This window comes from Cydia splendana, chromosome 11, assembly GCF_910591565.1.
Source record: "Cydia splendana chromosome 11, ilCydSple1.2, whole genome shotgun sequence".
Lineage (NCBI taxonomy): Eukaryota > Metazoa > Arthropoda > Insecta > Lepidoptera > Tortricidae > Cydia > Cydia splendana.
Genome location: NC_085970.1, coordinates 3,020,780 through 3,042,489, shown reverse-complemented (window position 1 = coordinate 3,042,489; position 21,710 = coordinate 3,020,780). Strand labels below are relative to the sequence as shown.

The following is a 21,710-nucleotide window of genomic DNA, read 5'->3' as shown; positions in this document are numbered from 1 at the left end:
ACTTCGTAGCGACAATGCGAAATTAATGTCTGTGAAGTTAGCATAATCAAAATCTAGCAGATCACGTTTTTATACTTTTTATTAGTTCTATTAGCATGCACCATAGTTCTAGAGTTCCTGATACTTTTTAGCAATAGTTAATTAGTTACAAACTAGTGGAAATAGTTTTTTTTAAATAGCCCTTATCCTGTATAATATTTAAAACTTTCGCGTTTTGAACACATAAGTATTAACTTACATAATATATTAGTGCCGACCCCAAGTAAATGGGATAAGGCAAGGATAATGATGAATATATTAGCTAGCCGCGACGTAGCCAGTGAAACCTGTGTCGAAACGTCGCGATAGACCCGTCTATAAATTGAGTTAATATGTAGCCTTTATCCTGTTTTTAATAGTAGGACGGTTTAAGTCTAGTGCAAAATCTGTATAAAGTATAATTACCAGCGCAGACTATCCCTACTAGCTTCTGTTTGCGATTTCATCTGCGTGATATGATGATGAGGACAATTACGAGTCAGACTCGCCCACCGAGCGTTCCGTACTTTTTGGTATTTGTTGTTATACCGGCAACAGAAATACATCATCTGTGAAAATTTCAACTGCTAGACACGGTTCATGAGATACAGTCTGGTGACAGACAGACGGATAGACGGACAGAAGGAGAGACGAGGAGACGGACAGATGGACAGATGGACAGACGGACAGACGGACAGTGGAGTCTTAGTAATAGGGTCCCGTTTTTACCCTTTGGGTACGGAACCCTAAAAACTATCCTATGTCCTTCCCCGGGCCTCAAACTGTTTACACTACAGAGTTACTTTTGAAAAGGATAAGTAAGTATTCCAGTTGTGGTATCATAGTCACATTTTTATCACCTGTCATGCCATGCGTCACTTTCGCACTTACGTATTTGTTAGAACGTGACAGGCATGGCGACAAATGATAAAGAGCCGACCATATTAGCCCTACAGCACCGGTATCATGGTCGCGTTTTTATCTCCTGTCATCATGCGTCACTTTCGCACTTATATACTTATTAGAATGTGACAGGCATGATGACAAATTATAAAGAGCCGGCCATCTTAGCCCTTGAAGATGGTAAAGAGTTTTGATGCATTGTATCACATATTTAATTACACAAACGGGTCTACCGCGATATAATTTCATTGTTTTTACCTTTAATTCCGACGTTTCAGCTGAGTTGCACCAGCTGTGGTCACGGAAAGACTGACGTCCCAACAAATGTCAACGGAGATATTAATAAAACACCACTAAACTACCCGAAATTAGTTTATAAAAATGTTCGGGGTAGACAAAGAAATTGCAGCTACCCGTTAAAGTTTAATGTTTATTGTCCACGGCACGACACGCAACACTCACAGTAGTAGTAGTAGTTCGGGTAGTTTAGTGGTGTTTTATTAATATCTCCGTTGACATTTGTTGGGACGTCAGTCTTTCCGTGACCACAGCTGGTGCAACTCAGCTGAAACGTCGGAATTAAAGGTAAAAACAATGAAATTATATCGCGGTAGACCCGTTTGTGTAATTAAATATGTGTACAAAACGCGAGAGTTTAAAGTGTTGCATTGTATCATCCGCTTTTATTGATGCTGACTGTACCTATTAAACCATAAAACCATTTACATCTCTCCCATCACCGCGAATTTTGACGTCATAGCGTACCTATCTCAACAATCAGAAGCCATGACAAAGTAATATTTGCGTTTCAAAACAGCAAAATAAACCGTGTCACATCGTTATTACTTTGCAATAAGGGTAATTTTTGAAACAAGGCTTTAATTTTATTCACAGTAGGTAACTTCTTAATGACAGGATGTTGGCGTGAGTGTCATTTAATTCTAAAACGTCGTATGAAACAAAGTCATGACTGGTTGGAAATCCTTTATGGTAGTAAATACGTAGGCAAAGTAATTTTATGGTCAAGTGCACATGAAAACGTTGTACTTTGCAATTTTTCTAATTACTTTGTAATTAACTTTAATAAGACACTGTTCGAAAATGTTTTATAGGTTTTGTGTTAAACCAAAACGGGAAAAAAATTTACAATGTATACCTACAAATTATCACACCATTTTCGTTAGTACATTCTGGTATATATTTCATATTGCATAGTAAAGTACACGTCATATTTCACTAAAACATTTGCTATAAGTATTCGGGATGACATCAAGCATCAGTCAGCATCAAATATAGCGGATCAGACTACGCGTCAAAAGTGTGTACTATTCTCTAATAGCTTAACAAAAAGATTTTTATTATTACTAAGCGTATTTGCTTTGTATAGTAAATTCATACTTGACTGTTGACTTACCATGTAATGATCGTGTTACATTATGGTTACAAAAAAAAATAGTAGTTTAGTTATCTTTAAGTAGAACAATTAGCATATTTATTAATTGCCACTAAGTATTACGGGTTACGCTCGTAGCGCGTAGCCACGTCTTTGCGGTATGGAGCGCGTAGTCGCTATGAACAGTGTACCCGACAGTCGGGTTCTTGGCGCTGAGTGTGTTAGACTGCAAGAGACACTTTTTGTCTGGAACTCTAGAGATTTATCTCTATTTGGAAAAGTATTCCAGATACTTTTGGCGCGTTTATTGCTACTGACTGTATTCACGCTTCAGTAAGTCCAGTAAGTCATTGGCGTATATATACGACAGAAACTGTTGACATTTAGCATATACATAAACCGGTCAAACGAAACAGTGTTAGCAAAACTACATAACAAAATTGCAGAGCAAGTTTAAAAATACAACTCTGTAACAGAAGTTAAACTTTGAAACGGAGCGCGAACTATAGTAGTTAACGTCATAAAAAGTGGAAAATATATTTTCTCTGCATTTGTTGTTCTATTCGCACTCGCCAAGCACGTTTAATGGATGGTCATAACAGCCACACTCACAATTTATGATCTTTACATTGTATATTGGAATCGCATTTTGTGGCAGATGGTTTCTGCGTTGATGACCAAATAGTAGAGCGGCCAGCGAAAGAACTTGGACTTTGGACTAATCCATTCAGCCATTTTCAATTTAGAGCACTTAAAAGTCAACTGTGGATTGTAATTTTTTTTAATGCCTTCTAATAATTTATTAGACCAAGTATTGAGAATGTTACAGTATGTTATATCCCACCAAAAACATTCTGTAAAAAAATAGCCAAGTCTCGATGGAGCTGCTTGTTTATCTCTAAAAAGTAATGAAATCTAGACAAAGGCGTGCCAAGTCTAAGGTTCCTTACTGCGATTTCTTTATTATTATAGTTAATGTTGTGTGACTTGGCCGGTGAAGGGTACACAAGGGTACAAAACCAGGTGCTCCATGACACCATTGCACCAATCTGTCGCCAGAACCGCTACCCATTCACGATGGAAAATTGACACTTGGAAAAAGTTGATTCCATAATCAGTCAATTGTAGGCTTGATAAAGCTGCGTATTTCAATAATACTTATGTATAGGCGAGCCTGAAACAAACACTTATTTTTGGAGCATCAAATCGACCATCGATATAACATAAAATAGACGTACAGACGGACTTCTATCAATGATTAGAAGTCCGTCTGTACTGGAAATAATTTTTTATACTGTTTGTTTGGTGTCATGGAGCACCTGGTTTTGTACCCTTGTGTACCCTTCACCGGCCAAGTCACACAACATTAACTATAATAATAAAGAAATCGCAGTAAGGAACCTTAGACTTGGCACGACTTTGTCTAGATTTCATTACTTTTTAGAGATAAACAAGCAGCTCCATCGAGACTTGGCTATTTTTTTACAGAATGTTTTTGGTGGGATTTCACTTCTTTTTGTAGAAACGTGGGCATATTGATTTATTTTATTAAATTTTATTATTTGACACATTTTTTTTCTTTTTAGGAGTAGTTTTTTTATTATTACAAATCTTTCTTTTCTTTTTTTCCGGTTCTGATTCTTGTACAGTTTTTCGTATTGCCCATTCGCGTTCATAATTTTTTTTTAGACGGTTTAGACGGTTTAATTTCTGAAAGATCGGCGCGGTATTTGCGCCTAAGCCGGTTGTATTCGGTGATCGCTGAAGCTTGAGCTTTTATACTCATGAAGTCAACATTTATGAGGTGCACCCCATGAAGATTGGTTACTCGTGAAAGCGCCACGTAGGCTTGGCCACAAGAGAATATGGAGGTGCCAATGTCCATGAGGGCATTGGCACCTCCATATTCTCTCATTCTTGTGAATTGTTAGGGCATACGCCACACAGATTGGGAATTGTTCTCTGTACACGTATGCCCGGGGTATGATCTCAAATTTTGACTTAATAGGCAATAATTCGTGAATTAAATTATTAGCGAATTTTACTACCAATTGTTTAGGCTTTGTTTGGTCTTCCGGGTCCCACCTCACTTTTTGTACAACGCCTATCGACCCATTCACTAAACCTAAACTAACATCAATGTTTCTCCTAAGCATTACTTTACCTCCCTCTTTAATGATTATAGTTTCTTCCGGTCCAGCAGTCATCGACGCATCATCTTCATATTTTTGTAAACACGCCCGGGCTTTCGTTATCATACATTTTGAACAATCCAAGGAATCTTTAGCAACTAACTTTATCTCTGGGTGCGGAATCGCTTTTAACATAGCATTATTTAACTGCATACACATATTTCTAGTCAGTAGTAAACAAACAGTATCTTCTGGTACTCCCTCAAACATTGTGCTATTTCCATTAACCTTCCTTCATTGGAATGCGAGAGCAGGGGTATCAATCGGTTTGACAGTATATCTCTGTCTGATTGAGTTGTCACTCCTACTCTGATTCTTTTTAACATTTCTACAAACGTAGAATCATCCAGCTGTCTCATATTCAACGTAAGTTCGTCGTAACTAAAAAGTTCAGTCCATAAGTTTGGAATACTTAAGGAGCCTATAAGTTTATTAATTTCTGAAGGGGTTAGTTTTTCAAATGGCGACTTTTCTCTAACGGGTGCAAGTTGCAAAAGATCCCCAAGCACTAAAATATTTTTTTTTCCAAACCAACCATCTTCTACATCAGAAGTATCAAACACTTCGCATAAACGAAGATTTATGTAGGCTAAAGTTACATTAGATATCATAGACACTTCATCTATAATAAATAATTCGACAGTTTTTAAGTCTGTCCTTAAAACTTGAAGTACTTCGTCTGAAAGCGGTTTGTATTTAGGAGTTTGTTTATGCTCTACGGGCAGTTGTAGTAATCTGTGAACAGTTAATCCGTTTACGTTAAATGCTGCAATTCGAGTCGGGGCAGTAATAGCAACATTTTAATGCAGGTTGTTTTTAATCCATATTTTTAAGGTTTTTATTAAATAGCTCTTGCCGGTGCCACCGGTGCCACTAACAAAATGTCGCAATATTTCTTTTTGGTTCGTAATTTTATTAGTGACTGTATCAAATACCTTTTTTTGGTCAGAATTTAGTTTATCTATCATTGCTTGCTCATTCATTTCAGAAATATCCGCTTCAACTAAATCAAAGTTGTTTAAATCTTCCATAGCATTTACCGCTTCCAAAGCTTCAAACTCTAAAGGAATGTCGGGTCCTTCATCTACTATGTTTTCCCTTTCTTCGTTTAGTTCTGCTACATTTTCTTCTACCTTTTCAAAAGCTGTTTGTAAAATATTTCGTAATTCAGTCCGTAAATTTCCGTAGCGTAACGCTTCTTGTAAATCGTCCTTTACAGCATTAAATGCTTCTGTGTATGTCTCATGTTGCATTTTTAGGTCATCTAGTATTCTCCAAGGTATAAATAATAACAACAAGGAAAATAAATATTTTTCTGACATTTGCTCTACATCATACAGGTAATGGTTAATTAGGTATGGTCTATCTTTTTTTTTAAGTATTTTTTATTTGCTAAAACATAATACTCTACTTTATTTGAAACAGGCCGTGTATTAACTAAATCATAGTCTTTCGAAAAGTCAAATAGATTCATGTCTTGTAATTCGTCAGGTCTGGCAGGGTAAACGTTGTCTATCCAAGAATCGTAATATATGTCAGTGGAATTCGGGTCCAGTGCAGTCATTTCAGATTTCGATTTAACCCTGCGATTACGATGAATGTTTACGTCTAACCATCTTATTGTTGTGTGTGGGTCCGTGCCGTAAAGTGGTATTCCCAATAATGTATCGCTGGCTTCTAAAGCTCCGCATTCTCGATTCGATAATACTCGGAGACCAATATTATATAACCGGCTTCTAAGACTTTTTGTAGAGTTAATATCGTTAAACATGTCGGTTGCATGGGTCTTTTCACCTTTAGTAGTATACTTGGTCACATAATAGTTCAAAATGGCTGTTTTCTCTCCAACATATTGAATGTCAATATTTCCATTCCACGCCAACAGCAAAGCGGGATTGTAGTCATTAATCATATCTGACTCCTTTGAGCGGACAATATTGTAGAGACGATTATTAGATCTGAGAGTTTTTCTTGCCGCTATAGTTTGAAAAATGTCTCTTATGATAAGAGAATTCGTCACAGTTCGAGGAAATCCAAAACGGCAAACTGAAACGAATCCTTTTTTCGTTTTCTTTCTCCTCATGCAATAACTGTTATGTTTATGCATTTGATACGAAGTGACCCGTTGATGTAAAGTAGGAGAAATATCTTTATTTGGAATGGCACATGTCACGTATTTAGAAATAAATGACGCTACCTCGTCTATAGATGACTTATGTAGAATAGGTGCATCCTTAACCTATAACATTAAATGGAAGTGCTAAGCACCCCTAGATTGGTACTCTCGACGCCAAAAGTAATGAATAATCTTACCTAAAGGCTCATCTGAACTAGTTATAAAGTCTAACATGGCATGAAACTTGTTATCTATAAAACGTGAGGTAGATACGGGGTCAAGAGCAACCAATTCACTGATTGTTTTATTAGCCATTTCAACGCCATTTACTTGCCTGATGTACTCTCCCAAATCCTCCCACATCCACTCAGAGGGACTCATGGTAAGAAACCAAGTTGCTGGACCGTAATTTTGAGTCATACAATTTACATCGTTTCTTGGTTTCTTCCAGAACTGTTCGGTGTTCCTCAGTCGGCCAAATATTGCGGTCAAATCACCTTCCAGCTCATCATTGTTAAGCATTTGGAGATACTGTTCTGCCGTAATTTTATCTCTCTGATTAGCACAATTCATTTTATAAAAGATTCCGGAGTTTAATTGGCGCATATTAGCATCATTCAATAAGAAAAATAGATACTGTTGGTTAAGTCTAAATTGAGGATGTTTTGACATAAGCCTTGCTTTAATAAATTCACTAGAAGTTACTAACTGCTGCCGATTATGAAATTGGCCGTATTTTCCTTCTACATATAAATGTGGAAAACATTTAACATCGAGGTCTTTATCTCGGGCATCAATCGGTGCTGTGTTTACTTTGAGCATTTGGTAGAGTTCTGAAGCTGGTGCATTTTGTCTCCGTTCATTCAAAGGATATATGGTGTAATGCTCATAATCAGTTTTCTTTTCTCTTGTGATTTGGGTCAACACTGCTGCTGTACCATCTTCTAAAATACCTTCTTCAGCATTATCTGGTGTATTTGTAACATTATGTTGAATATTTTCATGCATGTTTATGAGCTGGTTAGGTAAATCTGGTAATTTGATATGAGCATAATGTTCGTTTACATTTTTTAAGTATTGTAATGCTTTGTACACTTTATTAACGTCAACAATGTCTTGCCATATAATATTTGCTTTGTTTGGCGTACTTCGGACTATAATATAAAGTTCTGGGTTTTCAATTATTGCGTCTTCAGGTTTTGGGAGTTTTTTTAGGGTTTCTTCCATCGGAAGCGGTAAATGAAAAGTCCTGCCCTTTACTTTTTAACCATCTGACGATTGGGTAGACGTTTATTAGCCACAGGATTCATTGTGACAACCACCTGAAACGCTTTAGCGCGTTGGATTAAAATGTTTTCATAGTCGTTCAGCTGAGCTATTTCTGGTGGAACAGTGCTTACGTGCATGTCATTGAGGATACAGACAGCAGGCATTTGGTTAGCACGAATCTTAGCAAGGCATGTGTGGCATATGTACGGATTGTGAGTTATTAGGCTAGAATTATAGAATAGAATAGATTTATTCGTAAGCACAAACAATCGGAATAGTACATAGTATAAAAGAAAATACAAAATAAGATTAAAGTGCCACGAAATGGCCCCATCTCAGCATGTTGCTGGTGGCTTCCAGCGCTGATCTTCCGATGAGACCATCAAGTGAGAAGAATCACGGAAGGTAACAGACAAGAAGAAAAAAGACAGAAATAACATACAGTAAACAGTTAGTTAAATAAGAAAAAAGTTACACAGCAAGAAGATACAACATAACGACTATTTACAATTAAGATTAATAATACAAAAACAAGCATCGTGCTCTAAATCGCTGTATCGATCCGGTCCGACCATATCTTGGGTGAGCATTACAGCTGAGCATTATAGTAGTTCAGGAGCTGATTCCAAACATCTGTTGATATGGGCTTTCTTAATCGTTCTATGGAACTAATATCTCTAGAATAACAAAGTTTATTGCACGACATACTATCCAGTTTCGGTGTGTCTACACTTTTTTTGTTAAATAATTTAAAAGCAACCTTATTACTTTTTATTATTTCATCTTCCACGATTTCACTATCAGGTGTACGCTCTACAACGGCACTTCCTACCGTCGGTTGCTTTCCTAGCTCCATAAGCTTATCCACATTACCACTCGCCAAAGAATCGTCAATATCAAGCAATAACTTACAGTCGCTGTGTATTTGATAAATCTCTCTAATAATAGTCCGAAGATGTGGGAAATGCGATTTAACGTTATTAATAAAGTTGATATTTTCTTGCAGTTTTCCTGTTTTTACAGACATCGAGTAAATTTGCGCAGTAGTTTGGAGGCTCAATACTTCGAAAATGTTTTTCAATTTTAGTAAGATTCCATCATTTAATACGCACAATGAATCCGAACAAGACCATGTCAGACTTTTAGACATTTCTTTAACATTTGTAAAGGTTTTTGCTTTGCCAGTATCATCAATCTCAATAGGTTTTTCTTTATCTTCATAAACCTTATAAGCGTGTTCAGAATAAAATGGCTCCTGATTACTGCGATGTTCTGATTTACCAAGAAATGCTTCAAATTTGTCTTTAATATCCGTGCTTTCAGGACATATTTTTAACTTCTCTAATGCCGCTATTATTTTTTCTTTTAATTTATTTGCAGTCTTGTTCAAATCTTCTAAAGTTCTTTGCATATTATGGAGAGTCCACTTAACTATTTTTTCTGATTCTAATCTATCTTTAAGTTTAGTTGTAAGAACTCTAGTGATTGTTTCTGTGTTTCCCTTAAACTTTAGTTTGTCAGTAGATCTCTTTCGCGCTAAGTTTTGTCTGTTTACTTCCGAATGTGAAGCATGGTAGCGAGATACTGCGGCCTGATTGAATTCCGGATGTGAAGCACTGTAGCGTGCTACAGCTGCCCGGTTTACTTCAGGGTGTGAAGCACTGTACTGTGCTACAGATGCCCGGTGGGCGCCTGGATGTAAAGAATTATAAAGTTCTACGGTTTCTCGACGTTTTTCAGGGTGTTTTTGTCGGTAACGAGCCGCAGCTTCTCGAAGTTGTTCAGATCGTGACAGTTGGGATACCTTAGGTCTTCCTTTTTTAGTTCTAGTCGGTCTACCGCCTTTTCCCTTATGCTTCATGTTCAATTCACTTTGCGTAGAGTTTAAGTCATATAATGTACGTAATGTACGTTACAATATTAGTGGCAGCATACGCCGCTCTACTTTACCTTGGCCTCTCAATGCATCGAACTCCGTTGTGCTTGCTTCAATTTTTACCCCCGAACCCACAATATTATTAGCTATACTTTTATCGTCGAATTCTAAAACAAAGTAGACGAACACCTCTCCTGGTCATATCATGTTAATTTTATTTATGAAAAACTTAGAGTATTATTAGGTAAGTTCTTTCACTTAAAATTCAAAGTTCCTATTAGCACTCTTAAATGTTTATATGTGTCACTTGTAGATTCAATACTGAGTTATGCTCTTGACAGCTATGGGCTCACAACTAAGACCAATATCGATAAATTAGAGAATATGCAGATTAGATTTTTAAAATTACTTGTCAGCCATAAAACTAAACTCAAATGTAAAGGTAACTACAGACTTCTTTTCAAAACTTGCAATATTTTACCGGTCAGTTTAAAACATAAATACTTACTTGCGGTCAATAACCATAGTTACCAAGAGCCTAACTCAGCTGATTCCTTAACACCAGTTAAACATACATACATCACAAAGGCTGTGACTTCAGGTAAACTATCCGTTCCTAGAATTAATAATTACTACGGGGATAGAACCCTTAGGAAAAGAATTCCATACTTACTTAATAGTTTGCCTGAAGCCATAAGACGTGAAAATAATAAGCCTAAATTTAAAACTATGTTAAAAAAACACTACCGTAATAATATATTGTAATAATTTAAACATTAAGTACATACAAATTAAGTTAATAACTAGAGACTGATGACCCCGCAGTCAAACTCACTGATGAGTTTTGCGGGGCTATGCCTATCTTTAAGAATATCTTGTATTTTATTAAATAAATAAATAAAATAAATAATATGAAGACAGCTTGAGGCAGCTCTCCGGGCTCGAGCTGGTCACGGCGCAGTGCAGGCCATTCAATTTTCTTTATGACTCCCATAGCTCCGTTTACTAAACCGTGGCCAACATTTATATTCTTGCGCAGCATGACCCTCGAGCCTACGGCGATCTTTAGAGCTTTAGGAAATCCTCCGGTTTTGTTGGGGTCGGTAGATATAAACTCCGCCTTCGGCGTCTGTCCATAGCTCTTCGCCTCAAGAGACACGTCTACAGCAACAATATCGTACATCAAGCATGACTGAGCTAGCTTGTTGGTCATCATGTTGTTATAATCGTTGACCTGTTGGGTCGTGGGAAATATGCGTACGCATTCACCATCTGCAAATTGACCGACAAGTGGGACTCGACGACGATCCAACACTTCCAGTTGCTGCATTGTAAGTTGACCGACCCGTAAACTATTCAAGATGTCCACAAAAGATGTGTCATCGGCTTGCCTCATATTCTGAGGTAGCTCGCAAAAACAAAATATCGCCCACAAATTCACCTCGGATTCCAAATTCTGCGGTTGCTTGAAGCAGTACGCACCGCCAGCTGATTTAGACACGGGAGGCAATTGCATAAGGTCCCCAAACAGTAGGATGTTAATACCACCGAAGAAATCATCACTCATCTTCAGCTGCTGTAACCTGAGATGGACATTACGTAGTGTAGTGTACGGAACCATAGAAATCTCATCAATGATGAGCCACTGTACTCCACTCCATCTTTGCCTTTCCCGTTGGAGGCGCTCACCGGTTAAAAGACGCATCGTTTCGTTTCTGCCTCTTTCAATGGGAAGGGCAAATGTGGAGTGCAATGTAGCGCCTCCAATTAGTCTTGCAGCTACCCCAGTTGGTGCTGTAACTTTCACAGTTTTGCTGATTGAGTTGTTGGTGAGGCGATAAATCAGCTCTACTATGAGTTTGAGTGTGAAAGTTTTCCCCGTACCTGCACCACCAGTGATAAAGATCCGTAAAGGCTCACGGTCGTGTTCTGTACGCAGCAGCTGATCGGAAACTTTTTTGAACAACTCTCGTTGTTGTATATTCATGGAGTTAACAGCTGCTGCGTACTGTAGGTCAGGCATGGAACGCACCTCAGCCTCATCGACCTCTTCTAATGCAAACCCTTCATTTTCATGCATTTGATTCAAGTCAACAATTTCACCCTCATTTGCATCACCTGAAGCTGCGTTTGCGTCAGCCGCCAAATTTTCAGCAACAACGCGTGAAATTGCTTGCTGAATTTCTTGTTCCCATCTTGCCATGTCTTCTGCACTACTACCCTCTTGCAGAGGTCGTAGAAGTTCCTTTTTTGCGAAAAACGCCTCTTTGGCCGTTATGTGTCCCTCTTTTAGTTCTCTTTCAGAACGGAATGGGACATGCGCCGCCAGAAGAGAGTAGTAATAGCCTTCAGGGTCGGAATTTGGTGTATAGTACCTTGTACGCAACACAGCGGGCCGGATTCGCTTCCTCATCTTTCCCCGGTTATCAAGCAGTGTGATTGTTCGCTGTGGTGCGCTGTCTTCAGCAGCATCCTCGTAAGCGTCAGCGTCCTGGTCGTCCTCGGTGTAGTTGTTGCGCGTTACTGGCTCATACCATACTGCAAACTCTCCTAAGCTTAGTTGGTCCAATATAAGCGGTCTAGACATATAGCGGTCGAAAATATTTTGATACGGTTCATTGGCACCGTCATCCACCCTCAACATCCGATATCGTTCTTCCGGGACGCAGGTATTTACGAAAATGACTTTTCGTGAAGAATCACGCATCTTTATGTGACATAACCGCACTGCTGCCTCACATGCTGAAACTTCCCTGTGTGTCAATATAGCGTTTTGCATAGCAAACACTTGCTTAGCCATACTGCCGCCCTTCTCCTGTACTCGCTTCATGGCATCACGAATACTTTTCGAAACTTCTGCTGGCTCGGACTTCGATATGTACTTGGTAATATAATACGCTATTCCCGTTGCGGTGCCGCAAGGTTGAATATCTATATTACCCTTCCACATGCGCAGCATACGTGGGTTGTAATTATTGACGTCCTCTTCACCTTCTTCTCTCTTAAGTACATAGAAACGGCCGCCATTGCGTATTGCCTCATCTTCGTCTAATATTCGAGATCGAGGTGCAGTAGGCCTCGAAAACCCAAACCGACAGAAATTTGCCCCGTTTTTGTAGCAGGTGTGAGTGTGTTTATGCGTCTGCACCCACAGTACCAGTTCGCGCATTTCTGGGTCCGTGTTATTATCGGGTAGGGCGCAAGATACAACTTGATCGAGAAGCGCAATCCCTTCCTCAGTGTCGAATGACGGCATGTCGGCACACCACACTACCATGTGCACGTGAGGACTCCCACGCAGCTGGAACTCGATGCGCCACCAAAAATCAACAATGGGCCGACCCAGTACGGGGTCATCTCGTCGTTTCATTTGGGTGAAAAAGGTGTTCAATCGAAGCATAAATTGTCTGCACAATGTAACCGGATACGATTCAACGAGACGAAGTTTCTCCGGGAAAGAAAGCTCTGACACTGGAAAGCCGGGACGTCCATCTGCCACCAAAAGCGCCGTCAATATGTCTGGCCAGTGCAGATCATTGCACGACAAAGTTATGTAAAAATGAGGAGCTCCTAAATTACGTACCATGGCCATTAGGTCTGTAAACGCCTTATGCCAGTAAGATTGCGTTCCACGGATATTACGCATTACGAGGTGAACATTTTGAACAACGTTAGCAGGTTCTGCTCCATTTTGACGCAATCTACCGCATACAGAGACATTTTGCTGGGCTTTGTAAAGTTCAACCACTGAAAGTGCGAAGAACAGGTACTCATTCGCTTGAAACCTCTTATCATGGCTCATAACGCGTGACTGAAAATAGTCTAGAGGCGTTATAGGTACTTGTCGCTGTTCTCTAAATCCATTTTTACCGTCCGGAAATAGTTTTACCCAAGCTAACTCTTCGGCTCTTTGTTCCCGGAGAATACTTACAGGAGGAGCTGTTTTGCGCCTCAACTCTCGTACGGGAACGCAGCGGTCTACGTCAACGTTAGGTAAGACTGTGGTCATTTCCGGCACGTCTGTATCGATGGGCATCAGGCTGGTGGTTATAATTTCTCCGTCATTTAAACTTTCCAGAATATCAACATCTATCTGAACACTCTCACTGTGGTCGCAATTAACTGCAATCTCCGACCCAGGCGCGAGAGATATTTCGGTGGGAGTTACAGTGTTTTCAGGAGAAAGTATTGCAGTTATAGAAAACTGCAAATTTCTTGCACTGCGCACATCCAATACGACCAACAGATGTCGACACAGTGGTTGCTCTAATGCAAACTGCATAACAATTGCACTTCCTCTATCGCCAGCTACAAAACCTTTAGGCCCGCGTGAGTGTGAATCAAATAGATAGTATTCTGCGCCCCGTTTCATTATAGCTACTGCATAACCGGTCTGACAAGTAACAATTCCTGATTCCGAGCTCCTAAAGAAATGCTGTACGGCGTCATCCAAACTAGTAAACGTTTCTGGTGGCATAGTTTCTGGAGCGGCAGGTCTGATAAGTCCAATTACGACATCCGGCTCAATGCGCACATTTATGGTTAACCCAGCAATAGTCAAATTGGGTAACAGCTCCTCTGTATTCAGATAGTTGGGTCTATCTGGTAAACGTGACATGCACTGTAGAAAGTACCCATCGCCGGCCAACAACACCCGATCTACGTCCGAGGGAGTCCACTCACGTAATGGTTTCACAGCCGAGTACGCGATGGCGGTAGCCGCGTTAGCAGTACACTGCCGCCCTCGCGACTCCATCCCAAACCGGTCACTACCCTGATGGAAGTGCCCTCTCAAAATAGATTTATCACAATTGATTGCTTTGAAGTGGTATGTTTCATTTCTCGGTACAGGCTGTGAGCTGGGCTGGGTGACTTGGGTGGATGGAATGGACACAGCTTCCATTATTTGTTGGTTAATACCTATCTCGTCCATTGTAAAAAATATCTGCACGTTAGCATAGAGATGATTATTCAAAATAAGCCATTCCAATGCTTTTTTTATTTTATTTGTATCGACAAGGTATCTTCGGGAACTACTAACATTTTCCAAAGACTCGGCAACGATGGTAAGGCCCGCGTCAGAGGCTGAAATCGGAAGCTGCTCCGATAATTCCTCCACCTGCTGCGCGAAAAGTGTAGCCTGCCCCTTAAATCCTTGCTGGCCAAATCTACCGCCTAATCGAACTACTTTTAAGAATGGGCGGACACGCGAAATAAGCCTCACCTCCATTTCATTTAGGCACTCTAGCTCAGGAGGGATAGGAGCCACACGCATGTTGTTCCAAAATGCCATTGGTGGTGTTTTATTTTTTGATATACTATTGGCACACCTGTTGCAGCACATAAGAATATCCGGGTGATCATGTGGTAATGGTATAGTAGTGCCAGCAGCAGAAATACGGCGCGTCTGCTTTTCGTAAAATGTCTTTTCACAGCAGTAGCATATGTGCTCTGGGATTTGCAAAATTTGTCTTTCAAAATTCGAATCGTCACAAAAGAGCTGCCTTCTGCAGTCATGGTAATAGCGTCGCATGTCTGAGAGTCTTTCTTCACGAGAGGATGGTGTCTCTTGTGTACGTGCTGACGCCTCGGCGTACTCACGGCTTTGCGACAACCTAGTATCACGTGCAGTAGGAGACTCGAGATCACGAATTAGCGATGCATGTTCGCGCATCTGAGTGAGTCTTATCTCACGTGCAGCAGGAGACTCGGAATCAAGCATCATTGACGCGTGCTCACGCATCTGAGTCAGCCTCGCCGAACGAGCAGACAAGGACTCCTCTTGGCGTATTTGAGTCATATGTGAGCGATGCTTTGCGAGCCTTACTTCTCTTTCTTGTATTGTTTCACGCCTTATTGCAGAAGACTTATTTAAGGCAGATCTTTTGGAAAGCGACTGCCTTTCTTCATTAGAAAGATGAAAGTAATATTCTGACATTCTATCTCTCATATTTTTTAGTCGCCGTTCGCGGGAACGCGGGGATTCATTACTAAGTTTATCTGCTGTTTGACGAGCTTTCTTAGTTTTCTTTGAAAGAACCATTTTTTAAAAAATAAATGGGTACTTTGACGTCCAAATATATTTCAAATATTAAAGTCCCATAGTCAGTAACCCAATAAATAACAAATTTAGTCGCAAGTTCTTATAGTAGTATTCAAACCGAAAAGATCGTAAGTACCGAACATCAAACAGTCAAATTAAGTGGAAAGAAGGAAGCCTGAGGTGGTACACTGATGGCTCCAAATCCGGATCTGAAGTAGGTTGCGGAGTATACGGTGAAGCGCCTAGGAAAAGCATCAGCTTAAACCTAGGACGTTTTTGCTCTATATTCCAGGCAGAGGTATACGCCATTCTAGAATGTGCGTCAATCAATCTGCAAAGCAACTACGGCAACCATACTATCTATATCCATTCGGATAGCCAGGCGGCACTCTTAGCTCTAACCTCCGATGTCACCACATCGAGGCTGGTTGAGAACTGCAGGCAACTATTGAACAACCTTGGAGCCAGGAACAAGGTTGTTCTACGTTGGGTCCCGGGGCATGCGGGTATCGTAGGAAACGAGAAGGCCGACGAACTCGCGCGAGCAGGGGCTAAGGGGAAGAACTACAGTCCTGAGCCCTTTTGTGGTATCCCCAAAAGCCTAACGCGGCTCACCCTAAAGACCTACTGTCACTACAAAACCATTCAACTCTGGAGAGAAACAACAGGTTTGAACCATTCCAAAGCGCTTATCAAGGCCTTCAGCAAAAAGGCGTCTTCGAACGCCTTAGCGCTGTCTAGGAACCAACTGCGCAACTTGGTAAGGGTGCTTACCGGGCATTGCGGCCTAAATAAGCACATGCGCACCATGGGGAAACGTGACATAGGGCGGTGCAGACTCTGCATGGAGGCGGAGGAGACGCCCTTGCACATCCTCACAGAGTGCCCTTGCCTAATGCGTACTCGTGACCTAATCTTGGGCGGACACATATTACGCCCGGAGGAGGTAAAGTCTCTCGAGACCAAAAGGATCCTGCAGCTATTCGAAGTTGCAGGGTTGGATCGAGAGTTGTAATAGGTGGCGATCACAATAGATCAGGAATGGTCGCAGTGATACATAGGCTTTGGAGCCTTATATAGCCCCTAATAAAGAAGAAGAAGAAGAAGTACCGAACATGACATGTCAAAGCAAGTGACATATATAGCTGCCAAGAAAAATTTCAATAGCGCGATTTAGAACATTTCGTTTTTTCTCTTCATCAGTACGATTAAACTTATAACTTATATATATTTGTATAATCGGCTTTTAAAACCCTTTCTGCTGATACCCTACTTAATAGGTTTCGATAATTTGTTCATCTTTCCGATTAGATTGCATTTTACAAAATCTCGTCTAACCAGAGGATGCATTCAATATATATTTTTGATATCGCCTTTCAAAACCCTTTATTTTGATGCCCTACTCGATAACTTTAAACGACATTTTTTTCTTAATCTCGGGCAATTTCTAGTGCAGAGCCCGCCATATTGTTTTTATGATGACATCACATATCCTATGTTACTCGGAATGACGTGAGGATTCTAACAATACCTCACACGTTCAAATCGGTTAAGGCATTCAGAAGTTATGGTGGAATAAAGAAACTCACATACATACAAACATGAACGCTGAAAACAATACACTCTTTTTGTTTGGGCAGTCGTGTAAAAAGTACGGAACCCTCGGTGGGAGAGTCTGACTCGCACTTGTCCGGTTTTTTTTATTGACAAGCACAATTACTTTAACTTAACTAACAACAAATAAATAACTAGGCATTTTGTTCTAAATTAGAATCTTTTGAAACAAAATGAAGACTTTAGTGTCATGTAGAATTAAGTTCAGAAGGTATTATGATACTTGGGAATTTATACCTACTTTAGTTCGTGAGAGTTATATACAATTGTACTGCGTTTGATCTTTTTGTGTCTGCTCCAATTCCATGTTAAAAACAACTAAATATTTCTGAAGTTTTTGCTAATGTTTTATATTTAAAAAAAAAACAAAATGTATTTATTTCAAGAAATTAGCATTCCAAGAGAATAAGGCTCATCCGTATAATTAGTATCTTTACTTTATTCACGTATTTTTAGTTACAATAATCGTGACACGTTTCGAATGCAGGCATTCATCATTAGAGTAGTTCATGTGTGTCACCTTCGCACGTTAGTGCCTTTTGCGACGCGGAGGTGAATATACCTATCTATAGGTACGCGACCAAAATTTTGTTGGCTTATTAAGGATCTTGTCGGTTACCGCGGTCTCATGAAATTAGACAATTATAACGGATTATATCGCGTATATTGAATTTATACTACATCCCGACATTTCGAACCCTTTACAGCATTTGTGGGCAACGCGTGACTAAGGAAAAACCGGCCAAGTGCGAGTCGGACTCGCAAACGAAGGGTTCCGTACCATTATCTATAAAAACGGTCACCCATCCAAGTACTGACCCCGCCCGACGTTGCTTAACTTCGGTCAAAAATCACGTTTGTTGTATGGGAGCCCCACTTAAATCTTTATTTTAGTCTGTTTTTAGTATTTGTTGTTACAGCGGCAACAGAAATACATCATCTGTGAAAATTTCAGCTGTCTAGCTATCACAGATCACTAGATACAGCCTGGTGACAGACGGACGGACGGACGGACAGCGGAGTCTTAGTAATAGGGTCCCGTTTTACCCTTTCGGTACGGAACCCTAAAAACGTCGGGATCCAGTATAAATTCAATATACGCGATATAATCCGTTTTAATAGTTCTATTTAATTATTAAGGATCATGAACGTTTGGAATCCGCCTAACTTCACTCTTGTCCACAGGTCTTGCAGTCTACTTCATCCTGGTGTACTACATCTACGCGATCCACCTCGAGCGTGAGCTGGAGCAGGCCCGCCCCGCGCCTACTAACGACATCTCCTTCGTTTATCCCGTCAAGATTGACAAGGAGAAGCTCGTTCTATAGATGGTTCCAGATTTCCAGCAACGCACCACTCTTATAGGTTCTCTATGAGAATCATTCTAAATGAGTCATTTTATTTAAAGTTGTACACTACACTTGTTTTAAGTGGGTATATTTATAATTATTTCCACTCAGAATCAAGAGCTGTTTCGATCCTTGCCGGAGGAAAACTTTTTTCTTTCTGTTACCATTTTTTATGAGAGTAAAGGAATGCGAATAATGTATGAGATTTTTGGGACACTTTTTCCTATTAGGATGGAACTCGTGATTCTGAGCAGGAATAACAGAAAAATTCCCAAGGTTTGAAAAACAAATTTAGGCCCAAATTTGCCGCGATTATTTTGTCACTGGTGGCAGAACACCGCCTGAACATCTAATTTTGCGAGTACGAAAATCTTGTCCTGTAGATAATTTATCGCTTTTCCAGCTCTAAACAACTAATTGGCCTCTAGGTCCTATTCTAATACCTTTTTAATTTGGGTTGTTATCGTTGCCGCATTGCAGTCGCATTTAGAACGATCAATCCGTCATTTTTTATCACTGCTGCACACTTGCTATAAGTATTACTATTTTTTTTCGGTGGTCCTAAATTTCTTTTTTCATAGAATTCAATATTAAGTAAAGAGGGATGTGCAGTAATTAAATATTTTGTGAGCTTGCAAAAACATATGTAGCCGTTAGCACATTAAATGAATATTTTAGATTCATATTTATTTAAGTATACCTGTAACTTTAATTATTGTATGAATAAAATAATAAAGTTTTAAACCACATTTAGTAGTTTTTTTTTTCATTCTAGTTGTATAGTGCTATATTTTACTAAAAGCATAGCTAACAAATGAAATTAAATGTATGTGATATATTATGTATTCAATGACGCTTAAAAGCAAACAATTGTAAAACTGAAGTACTTATATAGAAAACGTCAAAAATGTCATAGTTGTTGACGTATTTAACGAATCACTATTAAGAAAATGAAATCTCTGTTTTCCGTTTTCTTTAGAAGTTAATATTATAAAATTATCAAACATACATTATTAGGTAGTATTCCTTACTATTCCTGAAATAAAGCAAGCTAAGCATGTGATGTAGGTATTTATAAAAATAATTAACATTCTTGCATACATAAAAAGATTAATTAAGATTTTTTGACAATAGAAATTATATACGTCAATTTGATTAGATTACGTTACTGTTTAATAATGGAATTAGTTAAGTAGGTACTATATTTTTCTTCTGTGTATTTCTTTTCTAATATGTTAAATGTATTATTTGTTTTTAAACTAGTACTTAAATAAAATATTGCGTAAGATTTATGTGTGTTTAATCCAAATTAATAATTTCCATGTATTGTGTGCCTTCATGAATATATTTTTCTGCCCTCCGGCCGAAAAGCGTCAAATTTTCGCCCGCTCCGCTAAATAAAGTTCCCACTTTCCGGCTCCGTCATGCAGAAAAATAGTATACACACCTCAGCCAGTAAATAATATAGACTTAACGGCCCGATTCGAACTTTAAGATACGTCAATTAATAGATCTAGAAACGATATGGATTAGATAAGCCAGTGTCAAATGTATCTTATACATCTAATACATATCGTTTCCTGACATGCCCCCAAATTGCCCGCTGTAGTGCGACGTATGATTATTATGAATTCTTAAATGCAACATAATAATTGACTAGACATCAGTTACTTTTACGATCATGGACTTACATTTTCTTAGCCTAGAGTCCGCGTTACGGCCTGGCCACGACATTGGTCTTAAGCGACGAGCGGGGCGGCGGGCGGCGCGGCAAGGTAGAGCGGCGCGGCGAGCATGCCACGACTTCGCAGCAGCGGCGGCGGCGTCGAGCGAATGGGACGTACTCAAGTGTTTAAAAATGTCTTTGTCAGAAGTGGCTCTTCAGTGCCTCGACAGCGGCTCATATTTCATGAGAGATATTTTAAATATAAGAGAAGGTGTGCACGAACTTAATAGACGCTGTTATACGTTAGGCGAATTTAGAGTGTTATACGAAGAATATAGAAAGCATCCCGCAAAATTTTACGAGTACACTAGAATGAGTGTAGAAACATTTGATTATATATTCCAACACTTCTTGGACGAACTTTACACACACATAAATTCCGATCAAAAAGAGTTCTGACCAAAGAATATAATACTCACTAGGAGAAGAACGAACACTCCATACAAAAAAATGTCCCTTTCAAAAGTTCGTTTATACTACTAGCGCTCTGGTAGGATACCATTGTAATTAGAATTGACAACTCGTTTAGCCTAGCGGGTATTGGCAGTAATCCAGTTCAGGAAGCTAATGGTCCTGGGTTCGAATCCCGGAGAGGGAATTTCTTTTTGTATTTTTTTCTTTTTTGTTGGGGTCAGGTTTCGCCACTGCTGAATACATTAAACTAGTTTTTATGTTAGTGGATTCGTCAATCTACCCGTCCAAAGTTAAAACGGCCGTTTTTGTTTTGAGCTCATAGATCGACGAATCCAGCAACTTAAAAACTAGTTTGATGTATTCAAATGGTACTTAAATACATAATACAGTCCGTAGCGGCCCCTTTTTTAAATACCTGTCGTTAAATTTAAATAATCACGATTATTTAGCAGTGCGCTAGTGTGCACGTTGTTGGGCTCTTAAATTAGCATATCACAAATAAATAAAAAAATACGTTAAAAGATAATGATTAGGTACTATATTTAGAAATTCATCAAATATGAAAGGTAACAAAAAGTTACGTATTAAGATATAAATATGTTCATTCCTATTAGCATTACTGTATATATGTTAGGAGTAATGCATATGAATACATACATTGATATGGCAAATAGTTACAAGTTGTTATTACATCTATCCGGTTATCGGACATTTTCTGCTTCACAGCTCCGCGCAGCGTTCTTGGTCACCGGGAAACTAGTCTGGATATGCGGCAGATACGTGCCCTTTGAGCTCAA

The 21,710-nt window shown here is 39.3% G+C and overlaps 1 protein-coding gene across 1 annotated transcript in view; it reads left to right on the top strand.

Annotated features, from left to right (window-relative positions):
- The window catches only part of LOC134794714 (uncharacterized), a 42,521-nt gene extending 23,731 nt beyond the window's left edge, over positions 1-18,790 (top strand). Inside the window, exon 5 of the mRNA XM_063766498.1 lies at positions 18,610-18,790. Within this exon, the coding sequence (XP_063622568.1) occupies positions 18,610-18,752 (143 nt within the window). The 3' untranslated portion in view covers positions 18,753-18,790. The remainder of the gene's footprint in view (positions 1-18,609) is intronic.
- The last annotated feature ends 2,920 nt before the right edge of the window (positions 18,791-21,710 follow it).